Source organism: Mollisia scopiformis, assembly GCF_001500285.1.
Source record: "Mollisia scopiformis unplaced genomic scaffold LY89scaffold_19, whole genome shotgun sequence".
Taxonomy (NCBI): domain Eukaryota; kingdom Fungi; phylum Ascomycota; class Leotiomycetes; order Helotiales; family Mollisiaceae; genus Mollisia; species Mollisia scopiformis.
In genome coordinates, this window is record NW_017263599.1 from 538,279 (window position 1) to 552,446 (window position 14,168).

The 14,168-nt window shown below is 46.8% G+C and overlaps 3 protein-coding genes across 3 annotated transcripts; 1 reads left to right on the forward strand and 2 right to left on the reverse strand.

Annotated features, from left to right (window-relative positions):
- Positions 1-758: 758 nt before the first annotated feature.
- Positions 759-3,677, reverse strand: LY89DRAFT_672563 (uncharacterized protein; the record flags this gene model as incomplete). Its single annotated transcript, XM_018213289.1, has 6 exons — positions 759-1,403; positions 1,639-2,229; positions 2,464-2,657; positions 2,774-2,861; positions 2,908-3,047; positions 3,098-3,677. The coding sequence occupies 6 exons, from the start codon at positions 3,675-3,677 to the stop codon at positions 759-761; spliced, it is 2,238 nt and encodes a 745-aa protein (XP_018067700.1).
- Positions 3,678-5,045: 1,368 nt separating this feature from the next.
- Positions 5,046-6,463, forward strand: LY89DRAFT_754000 (uncharacterized protein; the record flags this gene model as incomplete). Its single annotated transcript, XM_018221302.1, has 3 exons — positions 5,046-5,378; positions 5,434-5,571; positions 5,648-6,463. 3 exons carry the CDS (start codon positions 5,046-5,048, stop codon positions 6,461-6,463), a joined length of 1,287 nt encoding a protein of 428 aa, XP_018067701.1.
- A 105-nt stretch (positions 6,464-6,568) lies between these two features.
- LY89DRAFT_721378 (putative multidrug resistance protein) lies at positions 6,569-12,047 on the reverse strand (the record flags this gene model as incomplete). Its single annotated transcript, XM_018218640.1, has 10 exons — positions 6,569-7,366; positions 7,419-8,415; positions 8,521-9,512; positions 9,562-9,602; positions 9,664-9,788; positions 9,837-10,350; positions 10,400-10,629; positions 10,678-11,203; positions 11,257-11,449; positions 11,875-12,047. 10 exons carry the CDS (start codon positions 12,045-12,047, stop codon positions 6,694-6,696), a joined length of 4,464 nt encoding a protein of 1,487 aa, XP_018067702.1. The 3' UTR covers positions 6,569-6,693.
- Positions 12,048-14,168: the final 2,121 nt, after the last annotated feature.

Consider the following 14,168-nt stretch of genomic DNA (forward strand, 5'->3'; position numbering starts at 1 on the left):
TTTAAAAAGTGCAGAATGCAATAGTTTCTAGTCTATAAAGAATGCTCTGGATTTCGATATTGTTAACAAAAAGGAGTTTGGTACTTGGCATAATATTTTAGCTTGCTCTAAGTTTAGCCAGGCCGAATTTATATACTTTGAACTAAGGAAGTTCGAATGGCACTAATGTAGTTTGGATTGCTTTGGCTTAAAGCATAAATAAATCATATATGCCATTTGGTAGTATGTTCAGATTTCGTACTTTAGATGCAAATACTTAGAAGTACAGTTTTTCAAATAGATATATTCGCACTTGTAATACTTTAAATACTAGAAATAGTTTCGGGCGGCGATATATAGGGAGCGCTAGAGTAAGCAGGAACCAAATTGGGTCCCAAGACGCTGACCCAAAGATTTTTCCTTGAGAAATTGCTTAGGTATCGTTTGAGATTACCAAGAAAATAGTTAGGCGTGGTAGAGTTGTGGTAAACAGTCACACAGCAGGACGTTATCACTGAGTAATTTCTCTTTAATGCTAGGAGGTTGCTTGGCATAATGATGCGGCATTATTAATGGTACATTGTTGGGGCATGAAAGTACCCGCAAATGTCTATCCCGACTAAGTGATTCATCTCTTATGTAAAACATACTCAAACTTGAATGAACCTCTAAAACAAGCAAACCTCTGAAACCAGCAAACTACAACAGCAACCGTCTCTCAATGAACATCCTGGACCTCGACAAAGTCTCCACAATTAAGCTTCACTCCAAGAACCAAACTAAGAAAGCCATTCAGCAATCGAGTTCGAGATATAAATCCTCGCCATAACCAAGGCCTCCGAATCCGTCCTTGCAGGCGGCTGCAGCGTCTCCGCATGCGCCGACTGCCCAATATACATAATCCGACTCCTCTGCCGACTCGACCCGGGATTCCACGACAACGGCCCGTACGCCGCAATCGGATCCAGCAAATGTTCCGTCATCAGCAGCCGCTCCGTATTCTCGAGCGTATACTGATCCAGGCCCAGCTTTCTCTGCAAAGCTGCGCCGCCGTCGATGGAGCTCATGTTGAATGCCGCTTGGCAGTACGGATCCATGAGGTGCGCCTGCGTGTAATCTGGCAGGATGGGGCCCCAGATGGTTTCGGCGGTGGAGAAGGGGTTCGGGTAGGGAATTTGCGTGCAGCGGAGCCAGGTGAAGGCGCGGCCTTCGGTGCCGCTTGTGCTGTAGGAAGGGTTCCAGTCCAGACATGGGGCTTTGTTGACTGTGTTGCTGATGGAGATGGCGGAGCTGATAGCGGACAGAGAAATGTTGGCGGCGAGGGTGGCGTTCAGGGTCTGCTGGAAGGGATACTTGGTCGATGCGTAGTTTCCTTGGACGATGCTGGCGTATGTTTTGAGGATTGCGGTGAGGAGGTCGGAAGACTGAGATGTGGAGTTGATTGGGGTGCAGAGATTCAGTGATTTTTGTAATTCTGCTAAATTTCCTGGTAGAGAGTCAGCTTTGAGAGTTTTCCGGTTGTTGAAGAGGACGTACCATTCTGTAGCTGTGCTCTTACGAACATGGGGACAAAAGTCCGTGCGTTCAGGGCATCAGAATCATGAATTTTATTAATTAATTAGCTGTAGACCAGCCACATCGCTTAATTAAGTCGTGTACCCAGAAGTCCTGCTGCTCAATAAGCCCATTGATCCATTCCTGAGGAATTTTGTCCCATTCTTCTAATACTGCTACAACCATTTGAACCTCAGTTGTTGGCTGCCTTAGGCGCCTATGGAGAGCTTGTTTTATTCTCCTCCAGCACTTCTCAATAGGATTCATATCAGGGCTAACTGCAGGATGGGGGAATAGAGTAATACCCATAGAAGTACGCCAAGTAGCACAAATATTGCTAGTAGTCTTGTGGCCGTGAGCAGAGTTGCCGTCTTCCATGAACTGAGGGGTCTTCCCAGGCCCCAAAACAGCCGCAAAAGCAGCTAAAAAATCCTGAATATAAGGCTTGAGTACTTGAGCAAGGTAATCAGTTTGTGTAAATGCCCCACTCTTCCCAGTTCCATGAATGTTGATCAATGGACTTTTGTATCCGTAGCCTACAGCACCAAAGAAGTGTACAGGAATAGTGCCACCTCTATGCATTTGGAATTGAATGCAGTCAGGATGACAGCGTTCCTTCTTATTCCTAATACACCTCTGCTTGCATTTCTTCCCTCCAACTTGAAATGTGACCTCATCTGAGTATAGTATCTGACTCTATTCCCAAATAGTCCAAAACATGTGTGCTATCCCCCACAGCCACCGCGCATTGGCTTGGGTCTTAGTGAGGTAGGGCTTTTGGCAGCAGATACAAGAGTAGTATCCAGCTTCTTTGCAGCGGCGTTTGAGGGTCTTGACAGAGCAAGAGAGTTGCAATTCATCGTGTATTTGGATCCAATTCAGCACTCTAGTTGCATGGTCGGTGCAAATATACTCAATAATATCTCTAACCTCCTGTTCATTGAGGGATTCTCTGGGTCTCCCTGTGCGTGTAGGGCGCGCTCTTTCAGGCACATCGTATAGTAGGATCTTCCTAACTGTGCTGTCTCCTAGGTGGTAGTAGCCCTGGAGCTGTTGCAGGCCTATTTTAGCGAATTTGAAGAGCCGGCGTATGCCCTCTTTGTGCTTGGTTCTGATCTCTGCACCTGGGAGACGTGGAGACATAGGTGGAGTGGTAAAAGGATCCATAATGGTGGAGTTGTTGATAGTTTAGTCCTAATGTGAAGAGTTTTAATTTCGAGGTTCTACAGCCTGAACGCACGGACTTTTGTCCCCATGTTCGTTAGCTCCATCATGCCCTGCTGGATTGTCGTTGCAGCCTCTGCCGAGTAATCATTGAAAACCATGTTCTGGAACAAATTAGCGTTGCCAACAGATTCAAGTTGGAGTACGTACCCAATCGCCAATTCCAAAGGCCAAGGGGTCATTGGGATCTGAGATGAGACCTCGTATCGGTGAGGATTCTGCTATCGAAGCATAAATGTAGTCTGGATAGTGGACTTGGAAAAGTGTTGCGAGAGTTCCCCCATAAGATCCTGAGAGCTTGTTAGAATTAAATGATGCAAATGAATCTCAATTTCCCTACCAGAATACATAATTACTTTAGAATCTTTTGCAGTCGGATAGGCCACCGTTTTGATCCAGGCCAACAGAGAAACGGCATCTCGAAGAGCATTTTCCAGGGTCAACGGCGCAAGTAAAGATGAATCCCAATTGGCATTCTCAGAGTAGTTCAGTCCATAAGGACAACTCATTCCGAAATATCGATGCTCGATGCCAACCATGAGTCCATTGAATTTCTGAGCCCATTTAAGTCCAATCGAGTACTCGGGACAAGTGAAAACAGAGTTTTCGGTTCCTTGTAAGAAGAATATGGGTCCGCCTGGTTTGTAAAAAGTGTCGTTGAGGTTGTACTGCTGGAGAAAAGTAGCGTTGGGGGCATTGTAATCGCCGTTGAAGGTAGCATGATCGATGGGCTGAGGGAAAAACTTTGTTCCTCCTGGACAGAATCCCGGGTTCCCAGTCGACTTGTTCGCAGCTTGTTGAACTGCGATGCTTGGAGGAAGTGTTGGTGGTGTGGCGTTGAAATACTGAGCTTGTCCCAGAGATGCGAAGACCAAAAGGCGGAGCAATGTCTTCCAGATATTAGCGTTTACTTTGGTCATGCTGATCTGTCAAAGGAATCTTACCAGATCTCTCTCAATTGCCGTCTGCGAGACCCTTTATAAGAATCAATTGACATGGGATTCGAAATCAAAAGATGTAAAAACATCGCGATCTAACAAGTCTCATTGCTCTTGGATGGCAACTGTGCGATGAGCTGTAAAAGGATCAGCCTCAGCCTCGGATTATCGCGAGATTGTGGGGTTCAGATGGACGGTTGAGAACAAGGGGGTACGGAGTCTGACATAAGAAGCTTTGATATGATAAGTTGCGGCTTACCACATCTAGCCATATTGCGACAACTTGGAACTTGGGAACTGACTAACCAATGCAATCCCGGGAAGAGTGGGTAATGCGGGGAATTTCTGCTGGGATATTGATGCTTACTGACGTCCGAGGCCGATAGGAAAAATACTATTTTCGTTCTCATCCCGTTGATCATTATTCCAGCTCCATGGGAAGCTTAAAAGTCCTTGCGCATCATGGAATAAGAAAGAGCTTACATGCATGGCTGCGATGTAACACGAGAAGACTCCAATTGGGAGTATTGATTGCAAGCATCGAGCATCGCCTCTCCATGTACCTGCTTCTGAAGCGTCTCGTAGGTCGAGTCGGTAGAACCTGGCACATTTGAAGAACTAAAGACGTAGATCTGGGATATTTTGAATTTCGAGTTGTAGTGGAGATCTCGGCAAGCAACAAGTGGTTGGCTGCTGTAAGTCTCCATCTCGGCATGTCCGCCGAGGGCAAGTTACATAGCGTGGGAGCTGGTCTATTCAGCTGAGGCCCAGAACCAGGGGATCATGCAAGGGCCAACGTCTTCCACGAAACGCCGTTTATATATAACACGGTCGCACTTTATTTCTAGAAAAGGCAATCCTCACAAGTGACATCCTAACCTAATTTAATACGCCGCGTGCTGGTATTCTTGTTTGAAGTTGCTCGCTCATTCCATCTCGATCTTCAAATTGGGTAGAATATGACACAGATAGGGAAGTGCGATGCTTGCAGGAAGCACAAAAAGAAGGTTGGTACTATCTATCCCCCCAAAATTGTCACCGAGATATTGATCTTTCCGACCGACTCAGTGTGACGAAGTTAGGCCACGTTGTGGCGCCTGCTATAAGCAAAGTCGGCAATGCAAGTATTCGTACGGAACAGTGGCACGATTTGTCAAATGCGGTCCGACAGAGGCTGAAATGGCAATGCAGCCATACATTTCGGTATCCAATGATGCCGTGGTCTTGGGTACATTCGTCGAGCGCTCCGTTCGGCTAATAAAGGGGCGGACGCGGTCGACACAGTCGGGAGGGGTTTTTCATACGTTGGTCCCCACGAAAAGCCGTAGTCATGGTAGTACCGTACCCACCATGCTATCAAGCACCCCAGAGGCTGCATTGCTAGATAGATGGCTTTGCTTCGCCGGGCCGAAAGGGCCCGATAATGCAGCTATACATAGTATTGGTGAATGGGTCAGCCTAACACCGCACCTGATCGCGAAAAGTGTTCCAGTCCGCTGGGCCGCTACTTGTCTCCTCGACAGTATTCAGGCCTTCGTTAAGAGGGGCGATCAGAACCATGCAACTGCGGTCGAATCAAATGCCAAAGCCTTACAATGCATCCGGAATGGTCTAGGAAGTAGCAAGTCTCGGCCGTGCAAGAGCGACGTGATGCTTGCTATCAAACTGCTTTTCGTTGCTGAGGTATGTCATGTTGAGTGACTCTATTCTCCTTTATATGCAACTAATCGTACATTAGATATTCATAGACTCTGATGCAGGAAACTATTATCGCCATATGAAGGGTCTCAATGATATTCTGTGCGATGCATTTCGGCAGCAATCTGCTTATGACGAGGCCTGTCAGCAGATATTCTATGGAAACATATTAGGCGAGGTGAGCTTGCATTTGATTTCTATCCACCTTGCATGCAGCTAGCATCGTCATACTTACCTAACTTGCGTTGTAATAGTGCATCGCTGCGATGAGATCCGGTCACGACTCGAAATTTTACGGCTCCTCGTGGTTCGATATGTCTCCACCCAAGACTCTTGTCCCAGGCTGTCCTAACTTCGAGTCCGCTATGAAACTTGTTATGCAGCTGCAAATCGAAATGACTCATTTCATAAGGATAGTAAGGGAGACAGGAGAACGACCAAACGATAACACTGTACGGCAAGAGGCCATAGAGCTTGCTACGAAACTCTACCAACTTAACCTCGAATCATTGATCAACGAGCTGATAGCTACTTCGATGCTGGAGATCATCTCATCGTCAATGACTGAAGTAAAGCTACTCTTTGCTACGTCTTACACATTCTCTTCGACTCGCATCTTCAATCTCGTTCTGAACTACTGGATCTGCCGAGTCCTGATATGTGGAGGCATCGAGATATTGTACTCGTTCCTTCACTTCGACGAACAACGACTAAATCTCGCAACGGTACAACAGCATGATGTTCGAACGGCAGAAGAAATTGTCATGTGTTTCGAGTACGCTTATACGTATGAGTCGCAATTGTGTATCATGGCAATGCGGTTCATTATGCCGCTACAGACAGCATTTGGTGCCTGGCATCGACTGGAGAAAAGGGCCTTGGGGTATGAATATAAGGAGGAAGATGCGCAGAGGGCAATGGAGATGAAAAAGTGGTGCATATCTATGTGCAACAAGATGGGAGCTCTCTTTGGTCAAGGAAGGGCTATGTGCGCATTTGAGGAGATGAAAACCGAAACCCTTGCTGGTGGGCCTCTGTTCTTTGGTGGAATTCTCCGTCCAGAGGATTGAGAAGACGTTTGTGGTTAGACTTACGCTGGTGATCAAGCTTGCGCTGACTGCGAGCTATGCTAGCTGGGGTACTCTTCAGACCGTAACTGGAGTTGTTGGATTCTACAAGCATGAATATAGAATCGTTAGATAATCTCGATTATCCTTTTGTCCCAAACACCGCAATAAGTCTCATCTAGACTGCTTCGAAGTCTCCGCGCTGGCGTCATAAAAGTGGAGTATTTAGATCATCAACTCATGCCGCCAGTTTTCAAAGCCCAAAAAGGCCCTTTGTTCTGCAACAAGGCCTCTGGACTTCCGAACTCTACCAACTGTCCTGCATCTAGGACTGCAACTATGTCGCCATCCAGGATTGCCTCAATTCGATGAGCCACGGTAATCACTGTTCTTCCTTGAAACTCTTCCTCTACAACTTTCCTGATTTTCTTCTCAGTCTCCATGTCCACACTACTAGTCGCTTCGTCTAAGATGAGAATACTGGTCTTGCTCAACATCGCCCTAGCAAGGCAGAAGAGCTGTTGTTGACCTTGAGACAATGGTTGAGCGGTTGCAACTGCGTCAAGTCCGCCACGAGCTTCGATCACAGACCAGAGGTCAACTTTTTCGAGGGTAGCGATGAGTTGAGTATCAGGAATCAAGAGGGAATGATCGATGTTGGCTCGGATACTTGAGTTCATAATGAACGGATCTTGCGGAATAGCTGTCAGCCGAGTTCGGATCAAATTTCGAGGGACGAATCTAGTGTCGTAGCCGTCAATGATGATAGTTCCAGAATCGAGATCTAAAAAACGAAGTAATGTAGAAAGGAGGGAGCTTTTTCCACTGCCCGTCCTGCCACAAATGCCAACTTTCTGCCCAGGTAGAATCTTCATCGAAACATCACGCAGGGCTAGTATGCTGGAGCTACAGTTCATTAGCTTCAAAGACTTATGAATGTTTCACGCGAAGTTCTTACCCGTAAGATGCGCAAACATTTCTGAACTCAATTGCTCCACTTTCTGGCCATGACTCGGGAGGAATCACATTTTCTTCAGGTTTGTCCTCGGACACAACCTCAATTTCGAAATTCTTCAGCCTCGAGATTGCGCCTAAAGAAGTTTCGACTTGAGTCCAGTTTTCTACTAATCTCAACAATAATTGATTGAAATTCATCACCGCATTCAACGCAATGCCAACCTGTCCTCCGGTGGTCGTACTTCGAAGTTTGACAGCGAGGGTGATCACCAAGACCGCCAGACCGGCGACAAGAAGATCCAAGACGAGATTCAACCAACGCTGAATGCAGAACATGAGATAGTATGGACGTTGCGATACGTCTAAGCGTTCGGTGTTGGTGGCAACCAATCTATGTTCCCAACCAAAAGCCCGGATAGTTGCTAGGCCTTCTAGCGTCTCCATGAATTGAGAATACAATGGGGCTCTGGACTCCAGCCCTAACAACCGTACTTGCCTAGAAGTTGAAAGATATACCCTCTGAAGAATGTAGACAGCAATGATGCACACTGGGATCGTGGTCGTCATGTATGCCTGGGCTGAGAACAGAAGAAATCCTTGCGCAATTAACCTAAACACGCGGATCCCAATGTTCATTGCAGAGCCAGGAAGGATCCTGTCGATGAGGTTCATGTCTTGACTGAAGCGGGACAAGGTGACACCTGTATCGACAGTTGCGAAGAACGAGATTGGAGCTCGCATGACAACCCCTAGGAGAGTGTGGTGTAGTTTCTCGCTGACTTGAGGGCCGATACGGAGCAACACCCAAGCTATTGTAATTGATTCGAACAAGAGCGTCACGATTGAGAGGGTGGCATAAACGCTTGCATAACGTCCCATGTGGGTTCCATCCTCAGCCCACCATTTCAGCCAAAATTGAGAAAAAGACTTGAACCCCGAGTAGCAAGCAGCTGATAGAAGGAAGCTAACGATGTTCCATGGATTGGTGTTTTTGAACCCTGGTTAACGATGGAATTAGCAACCTCCAACATATTTGTTCCAGGAGAAAGATTAAGCAATGTTTCGAGGCAATAGTGGGAAATGAGGCGATGCCCAATACTTACAATACGCATACACCGCCATGTCACCTGTCTTTCTGGTTTGATCGACAAAAACTGGTGGGGTAGAACTCTGCAGAGTTTTGGTGATGGCATCGGTCTGAGGTGGACTGGATTGCTCAGAAGTTTTGGCCGATTCTAGCAGAAGACTGCCGATATACCCTTCTTCGGATCTTAACGCATCGTATGTTCCACGTTCTGCAACTCTGCCACCGCTACCAAGCACTACAATCTGATCTGCAAGATGAAAGTGATGAGTCGAATGAGTGGCCAAGACGATAGTCGTGCCAAGCTTCCTGAACAGCCCAGTCGGAGTCAAAAGCCTGCTCACAACCTGAGCTTCTGTATTGGAGTCCAAAGCACTTAGCACATCATCGAGCAGCACGATCTCGAATCGTTGATAGACTGCCCTGGCCAATGCTACACGGTGCTTCTGCCCGCCTGACAAAGTCACTCCTCGAGACCCGATGAGAGTATCAGCTCCGTCAGGTAACAGAGACATGTCCTCATCTAGCGCACAGGCATGGGCAACAGTGCGAAACCAGTGTTCATCAATCTCCAAGGCGTTGGAGAAACCGGTAATATTCTGTCGAATGCTCCCGTTTTGCATCCATGGGGTTTGCGCGCAGTAGGCAATATGTCCGGTAGAAATTGTGATGTTGCCCGTGAAAGGAAGTTCTCCAAGGATTGCCTTTAGCAAAGTTGTCTTGCCAGATCCGACGGGCCCTGCTATCATGGTAACAGTTGAACTTTCGACTTCTATATTGATATCTACGAGCGCAGCCTGAGCCTCCGGTGACGGTTTGACAGTAAATTGATCAATGGAGAGGGACGGTTCAATGTCAATGAGCGGTTCCTGTGAAGGCGAACTAGAATCGTCTCTGTATATAGCTTTGTTCGGACCTTGGCTCTTTTCCACTACGAAACGTTCATCGTCTCGTGAGGGGTCGAGAAGGAAGGTTTGAATCCGGTCGAGGCAGGCTAATGCGGCTGCGAGACTAGATTGTAAGTTAGCATTTTTTTGTTTCACGGGACAAGATATCTCACCCTGGAACAATCGTGATAAGTCTGGCAGCTGGCAAAGAGGCCTGGATAAGATTCTTAGCGGATACTTGATCTCTTGATATATTGATCATGATAGCCACATACTAGTGAGATGATGGCCATGGAAGTAAATGCCAAGTTCGTGTCCAGAGGATCAGACCCTCTTATTGTTGCCACTATAGCATAAACAATGAAAGTCGCCGCGGGAGTGATTATAGGAACACCGTTTCCTATGAAGTGGGTCAACTATTTCCCGCCACCAGCTAACTGCTACTTACCGATTAGATTCAATGCCACGAACACCCATCGAAACCTCTTTTGGAGCTGGATCTCCAGTAAACGTTGGGACTGGAGGCTATCTTGAACTGTATCAGAGAGCCCCATCATCTTTAGGACTTTAATTGTTCCTAACATCGAAGAAGTCATTGCAACTCTCTTCTGTGTTGCTGCCATGTAAACCTTTTGCCGAGCGCGAATCTCTGTCGCTACGGGGCCAGTGATTTTGTATGAAATCAGGACAATGACGAATGGTACAAGGGACGCCCAGCCAAGTTTCACTGTTAGCAGAGAGAACCCAATGACGACTTCCACAACCTGTCCCCATATTTCGTGGACATTGGTGATCGCATCAGCAACGGTGTCAACATCGGTACTCATCAACGTCACTGGTGCAGAGTCAACTGTCTTTCCATCTTGCAATAATAAACTATGATTGTAGATCAAGCTGACCATGCCACCTCTCAACATTGTTGACACACGGTTGAGAAGATACTTATATGAGGCGGTACAAAGCTGTCTCAATGTTAGCTGCCATATAAACACAGCCGAAGGTACTACTTACAGCGATGCCAGTATAAATCAATATCGCTGCAATGATCAGAACTTGTCCCGTGTTTTGATCGGAGATTTCGGTCGCCGGCTCGTTAACATATCGTATTGCACTGCTGATGAGAGAAGGTGAGGAGAACTTGAATCCAATGAGACATAGATGTGGAATGATAACTGCTGATAGCGGCCACCGAAGGCATCTCAGTATAGTAAGCAGGAGAGTCCATTTATTGTCAGGTTGAGCTATCGACAGTTAGATCCTCATCATTAGAAACAAAGCTGTTCACCTACGTCTAGTATCCCATGATTGCTGCATCGCATCGCGCACGTGCGCTGTTCCGAGCGCATCATTGAGATTAGGCAGGTCTTCAATTACCAAAATGTTTTGGTAGCCCTGCATGAGGACAGGATTGACCCACCAAAATAACAATTGATTGAATATTCCTGCTGTGGATTCCGGAGAGAGTTGATTGAATGGCGGTCGCAAAAACGAAGCTTTGCTGGTTGATTCCAAAATCAAGAGCAGAATCTTCATTCCCAGAGCAGCAGCATACAGAGCCGTTGCAGTTGTAATTATGTCTTTACTTGTGAATACCCTTATATGTGCTGCTTCGCAGAATATTGAAACAAGTAAGTATATAATGAGAAGGGCCGAGGGACGAATGGACCTCTTGTGCTCTTGATGCGAGAGATAGCATATTGCAAGAATTTCAGCAACAGCAAGCGACGCAGAGATGAGCCATGTAGGAGTAGCATGGTGAATAGATATCAGGATGAGAATAGCGATTTTAAGTCCCAAAAGGATAGTAGTCGTCACCTGTCAATAAATTTAGCGTGGAATATCAGGCTCTATCTTTTCTTGGTATTTACCAACTTGAGAGCGCCTAACGAATTGCGCTTGACTTTGATGCTAGATCCGTGAAGATAGTAAGCTCGAACAAGAGCTAAGAGTAGGAAGACAGCAGAAGCTGCGGCTGTGAAGTGGACTTGGTTGAACGACCATTTGAGGTTGGAAATATGGTCGCACGATAAGATGACCGAAGAGTCGAGAGACTGAATTGCACTGAAACAAGTGTAGCCCAGTTCGGTCATGGGATGCTGTCCATTGGCCATTTTGTGAAAGTGCCAAGACATCAAACGGATTCTTAATTGGATATACTCCACTTGGTTTGAGGATTCAAAATTATAAAAGAAGTACGGTGAACAGGTTTTCAAAGAGTGCCAGCTGGTGCCTGATGCAATGCGCGACAGCGGTAATGCGGCAAAGCAGCCTGCCAATGAAACGCACGGATTCGGCTTCCGAGTCTGTCTTCTGCATGGTGATCCGACATCGTTGAAACATTTGTTGGTGTCAGCGTGTTATATCAATCAACTTGAATACCGAAGTCTCCCTATTCCTTAAAAATCAAATTGCCCTTCTGAAATCAATACTTAGCTTCTACGATTCACCTCGGGATGAGAAGCTTACTAGGTGTCGTTGCTACTTACCTAGGTGCATGGTCCTCAAAGACATGGAATAAGTACTTTCGTTCCATGTTTTGATTGTCGAAATATTCATTAGTATTTTCCTGCTCACTCGTCTTTGGTTTTGTGCCAGTCCTTGGATAATTCTTCATGTGCGATGCGGCATAGCATGCCAGTTGCATGCCCATGTAAGACATTTGTTCTCCTTGTTCCTTGCTCTACCTGGATAAAAGCTCACATGGAGCTCTCTCCAAAAGTCGAAGAAGACACATCGAAACAGAATCCGGAAACAATTTCGGAGATTACACGTGGTAACTGTGGCTTTTGAAAACCCCAAGATGTTGGAGGTGCTGCAAGGGGCTTGTTGGTGGCGTCTATCACGTGTAGACCTCGCCTTCACGACGTCCAAAATTTCATCTCCTCCATGTTGTAGTACCCATTTCGAACAGGCTTACGATGCCGACTTTCATGTACATCGCGCCTCCTTAAAACACGTCTGTTGCGTTTCTATGATATTGCCCCGAGTAGAGCGTGCGCCCCATACGCAGGCTCCCGTCCGGTTGGAGTTGTCACAATGTTGCTACCCGTTGGAAAACGAAGGGGTTTATGTGCAACTCCAGTATTCGCTTATCTCCAAGTCATGTTGCCAGTACAACTATATAAACACAACAAGACACACCACTCGAACAAGAGGCGATATTCTCGACGACATGGCTCGAGGGGCTTACTGCTGTCAGTTCAATATCACGGCTCTGCTGATTCATTCCTGCTATATCGAAGTCGCAGGATTTTCAGCACGACTGCTCATGGATGTGCACTGCCACTGCGACAGCCTCCGAAGAAGTCAATTGCCGAGACTACCATCATAGTCATACTCAACTTTTTTTTTCGCTGGTTCCGTTTTAGTGTTTGGACGTGAGCAGCTGCCGCTTTAACCTGAGCCGAGGGTGAGCATTCCTGTGCATTCCTGAGCACGGCCTGAGCTCGGCCTGAGCAACCTGAGCACACGGCAGAGTCAGCCTGAGCATGCACTGAGAGGCAATTTTAGCTCCCAACGGGGCTCGTTCTGGCTCCCTTGATACTCTGTTACACTTTCCTCGTCTTGTCTCCAAGCGCAGATCCCATTTTGGCTCCGGCCAAGATTCCATTTTTGGATCCACATTCGCTTACATTCACGTGATAAGTGGCTCAGCCTCATCATTCCATAACGCCTCCTTAACGTCCACGGGGGGATTCATGTGATATTTGGTATGAATTTCGGTTGCACTCGTTTACTTCTCTTTGCTTCATGTTACACTCTTCCCGCATGTTTTCTTTCTCCTAATTTTATTCTGCCTGTAAAACGCAGGCGGCCAAGGTGCTCTGACGGCGGGTTTGGTTCACGCAGATTTGACATTACATTGGGAAGGGGGGTTGTACTAGTTCCATCTCAGCGGATGGCTGGGATATAGTTATGAGATTCATGCTGCTACGAGATTGCGTCACGAAGGGCTTAAGGCAGAAGATTGGTCATACATACTATGTAAGGGACAATCGTATCGACTGGATTGGCGAAGGGGAGATAGCCGGTGGCAAGTCTGCTGATGGTGACATTATGCAGCGATGGTACCGTGTCAGGGACAAGTCGCGCCAATACCTAGTGGTACTGAGAGATTCATGTGAATCCTAGCAAGCCAGGATCGTATCGACCGGCGCTTCACGAACAAAGGGGCCACAGGATCAGCTGGTAGACGTCAAACAGAGGTGGATATTCATGCTGCATTAATGCCACGTCCAAGAATGGCAAGGCAGAATCATCAGCGGCACAGTTCACTGATAAAGGGGTGCAGGATCAGCTGGGTTGGGGTCAAACAGGAGTGAAAATTCATGCAACGGCAATGCCGCGTCCAGAAGGAGTCACACCAAGGGCCAGGCATTGAGGGATTCATGTAAATCTTAGCAAACCAGGATCGCAATTTCACGAACAAAGGGCGGAGGATCAGCTGGTGGACGTCAAAAAGTGGAGATTTCATACCATATCAATGCTGCGTCCAAAGAGTCACACCAAGGGCCAGCATCAAAAGACGAGATATCAGTGAGGAGGAGCAAGGAAAAGGACATTCCCGGTAATATGGGAATATAGTCTTCTTAATGCCAGTCCTTACAAGCCACTTACGCCTCTGTACAGTCACCGAATTCTCATCTCGAGCTGTTCCACAGCCATTTCTCGATCCATCCATCATTCAATATCGAATTCAAGCCGAGAAGCAATGGAAGGTAGATTAAGAGAGGAAGAGCAAACAAGAAGGAGAAGCTTCATCTCCTCAGGCTTCAACTAG